Below are 3,666 nucleotides of genomic sequence, written 5' to 3'. Positions count from 1 at the left end.
AGAAGCCAGCTGTGACCGCCAAGATGCCCCCCGGCCCACATCTGGCCTCCTCAGCGGCAAGATTCCCACCCACACTTTCAAATGGAGGAAAAGGGATCCTGAACCAGGGGTGGACATATGCTGCACCCAGCTTCTGAGTGATGGTCGGGACCTGAACTCAAGTCCTGGACACCATGTCCGTGCTCTCGAAGGCCACCACCAAGGTCATATGTCTAAGCTCAGACCCCTCACTTTTCTGGTGCAGCAAAACTGACTAAAACTTCAAGGTGCCCTCCTGTATGGAACACGCTGGATCACTAGCTGGTGCAAACACATCCTGAATGGCCTTGTTAATCACTATCTGGGGAATGTAGAGATCTTGCCCTCCCTCTATGTGCCCATCAAGCAGAATGTACAGAAGAATTTTTTTTTCCGGCATTCAAGGATACGGGCTCCGAAGGACAGCCAACCCGGAGTGTCTCCCTTGTAACAAAGACTGTTCAGGCAGCAGGCTTCGATCTCCTTGGAGACCTGGCCCTGAAGAAGGGAGTGGCTGCAGACAGCCACTAGGCTCAGTTGCTGGACTATACAAGCTTGCTGCATGTAGGTCCCAGCAGCAGACGCCCTGTCCAGTTGGCCACTCCTGGGCTCTCTGCAAGTTACCTCACCACCTATGTCTTCATTACTGTCTCCCAGTCTTTTCTCTGGCCTCCCGGAAGCATCACCCACTCTAGCCTTAGAGTCTGCTGGGGTGCACACCCCCACCCAGAGAAGAACAACCCTCTATTATCACCTCTGATGGAGAGGAACTGCCCTCCAGCTGGAGCCCATAATATGATTCAGTGCACTTCGGCGTCTGCGCAGAGCTTCTGCCTTCATTACCTTGGCCCCAAACATCAGAGCAAATTAGCCATGGGGGAAAGCTGCGGGCTGCAGAAGGTAATAAAACATATTGACACAGGCAAGAGTTAATTAAAGCTTTCACAAGAGTTCACTCAAGAAGGGCCCTTGAGTTCAAGCCGAACCCCAAAAGCATGGGGAAATTGATGAAATTCACACCAATCCCCAGCCTGGCCATCTAGGTGAGTACTAATAAGCCATTGACAATTAACACAAGTTTACTCCTTCTTAAATAACTTAATTTGCAAAAGCATAGTGTGAAAGACAGCATCCCTAGTCTGCAGACAGAGGCAAAGGCAGTCTTAGAGATACACACTTGTTTTTTTTTTTAGAGAACGCTTTAGCTTTGGGCAGAGAGGAAATAAATAAAGCAAAGTAAGGTCATCGGGAGCACCCGTTCATTCAGGTTGAATGATGATGCCTCTCCTTGGGGGCATGGCCAGGACCCCATCCCCAGACAGTCAGTGGAGCCAGCGGACACCAGGTAGAGAGGAGAAGCCAGGAAGCCACTGGGAGGATGTGAGCCAGCACCTGCAGACATGCAACCCACAAGGGAACCACACACAGGACAGGAGCAAGTTGCCACAGGGAAAGCACCTGCCCCACCCCCCAGCCACCGGCTTTACTTGGGGCCACCAGGAGAGGGGTGGGAAAGACTGGGGAGCCCTCAAAGCAGAAGCATGTTTCCAGACCCATTCCAAAAAGACATCAAGACTCTGTCTACCTGGTTATTTTAGGGATTAACTGTACCTCTAAGTTGCTGTGTAAGCTTAGACCAGCAATTCTCAAAGTGGGGGCCTAGATGAGCTGTGTCAGACATACTTGGGAGTTGGTTAGAAGTGCACATGCTCCCTTTCCGATCCGCCATCTGTGGTGGAACCGCCGCCAGGATGCAGATTTTCGTGAAAACCCTTACGGGGAAGACCATCACTCTCGAGGTTGAACCCTCGGATACGATACAAAATGTAAAGGCCAAGATTCAGGACAAAGAAGGAATTCCTCCTGATCAGCAGAGACTGATCTTTGCTGGCAAGCAGCTGGAAGATGGACGTACTTTGTCTGACTACAATATTCAAAAGGAGTCCACTCTTCATCTTGTGTTGAGACTTCGTGGTGGTGCTAAGAAAAGGAAGAAGAAGACTTATACCCCTCCCAAGAAGAATAAGCATAAGAGAAAGAAGGTTAAACTGGCCGTCCTGAAATACTATAAGGTGGACGAGAATGGCAAAATCAGTCGCCTTCGTCGGGAGTGCCCTTCAGATGAGTGTGGTGCTGGAGTTTTTATGGCTAGCCACTTCGACAGACATTTCTGTGGCAAATGTTGTCTGACCTATTGCTTCAACAAACCAGAAGACAAGTGATTATATATGAGTTAATAATAAAAGACATGAACTAACAAAAAAAAAAAAAAAAAGAAGTGCACATGCTCGAACCCTGCCAGCCACCTTCTGAATGGGAAGCCCTGAAGGAGTGCCTAGCCACTAGGCTCCAACAACTCCAGGGAGTGCTGGCTCTCTGTTCTTCTCAGTGCCTTTCTTTTGAACAGTCACACTGGGGAGGGCCTGCCATTGGGCCCCTGGCATAGAAAGGAACTTGGTGACAGCTAGAGTAGATGTAATAGGGAATCGTATCAGGTAGTGAGTTTTCCGTCTCCAAGAGAGTTTAAACAGAGACCAGTCATTGGGCAGAGAGGAGTCCCCAGGATTCAACATCCGCTGAAGCATGGCTTACTTTGTGCTGCACAGACACAGTAAGACAAACCAATGGATGAACAGATGGATCCTAAAGCAAATGTTAAAAAAAAAAAAAAGTTACTTGTGGAATGAATGAGGGGGTGGGCATATGAGTGTCCACTGAACAACCTGTTCATTTATGAAAAATTTTACAATAAAGTGTGGGAAGAAATCAAGTGAAGAATTTAATGGAATAACCATCCTTTGATCCTGGGCTGTGGTTCTTTAACACTGAGTCCTGTAAATGCAGTCAGCCACAGGGTTGGATCCCAGAGGTGTTGGTGGAGGGGGGGTGGGGGTGGGGTAAAACACCTCAGCAGATTACTCTGCAAGAATAAAGACCACTAAAGATGGGACAAAGGTGAGGGAAGTGGTAAAAACCAACCCCTAAATTCTCCCACACCAAGGGGCTTGTTCAGGAAGGACGAAATTAGAACCCGGGAATTGCAATCTGGAGATTTTTTACAAGAACCACAGAAAGTAATGGTAGAAGGAAAGCCACTGATATGTTATCTGTGGTTCCACATCAGCATCAAGCCAAATGAATGACACCCGAGAGCTACAGACGCTGGAGAGAAGATACACCCAGGGCACATAATTAATGCAGTAGTACGTGAATCACCAGATGCAGAGGGTGACTGTGGCAGAGACACCATCTCCATCCATCCATTTAAGTCAGCAATTATTCCATGAAAAATGCAGAGAGTAAAAGGGAGGCCAATCAGGGCCATGGGGCAGGTGTGTCTAGTGGGTGGTCAGCCTGAGAACTGTGCCGCTGTGTGAGGGTCTACCTGGATCCCCAGGAGCTTTGCTCATTCCCTTGGGGCTCCTGAGTAGCTCACTTGGTTAAGCGTCTGACTCTGGTTCGGGTCATGATCTCAGGATCCTGGGATCGAGGCCTGTATCAGGCTCCCCGCTTGGTGGGGAGCCTGCTTCTCCCTCTCTCTCTGCTGCTCCCCGTGCTTGTTCTCTCTCTCTCATAAAGAAATTTTTAAAATATTTAAATAAAATAAAATAAATTCTCACTCCCAGCTCCACGCCCAGATCCACTGAA

At 48.6% G+C, this 3,666-nt stretch overlaps 1 protein-coding gene across 1 annotated transcript; it reads left to right on the top strand.

Annotated features, from left to right (window-relative positions):
- The first annotated feature begins 1,736 nt into the window (after positions 1-1,736).
- Positions 1,737-2,293, top strand: LOC123927052 (ubiquitin-40S ribosomal protein S27a-like). The gene has a single exon (XM_045981540.1). The coding sequence runs from the start codon at positions 1,770-1,772 to the stop codon at positions 2,238-2,240; it is 471 nt and encodes a 156-aa protein (XP_045837496.1). The 5' UTR covers positions 1,737-1,769; the 3' UTR covers positions 2,241-2,293.
- The last annotated feature ends 1,373 nt before the right edge of the window (positions 2,294-3,666 follow it).

Source organism: Meles meles, chromosome 16, assembly GCF_922984935.1.
Source record: "Meles meles chromosome 16, mMelMel3.1 paternal haplotype, whole genome shotgun sequence".
Taxonomy (NCBI): domain Eukaryota; kingdom Metazoa; phylum Chordata; class Mammalia; order Carnivora; family Mustelidae; genus Meles; species Meles meles.
Note: the sequence above shows the minus strand (reverse complement) of the source record. Positions and strands in the feature narration are given on the sequence as shown.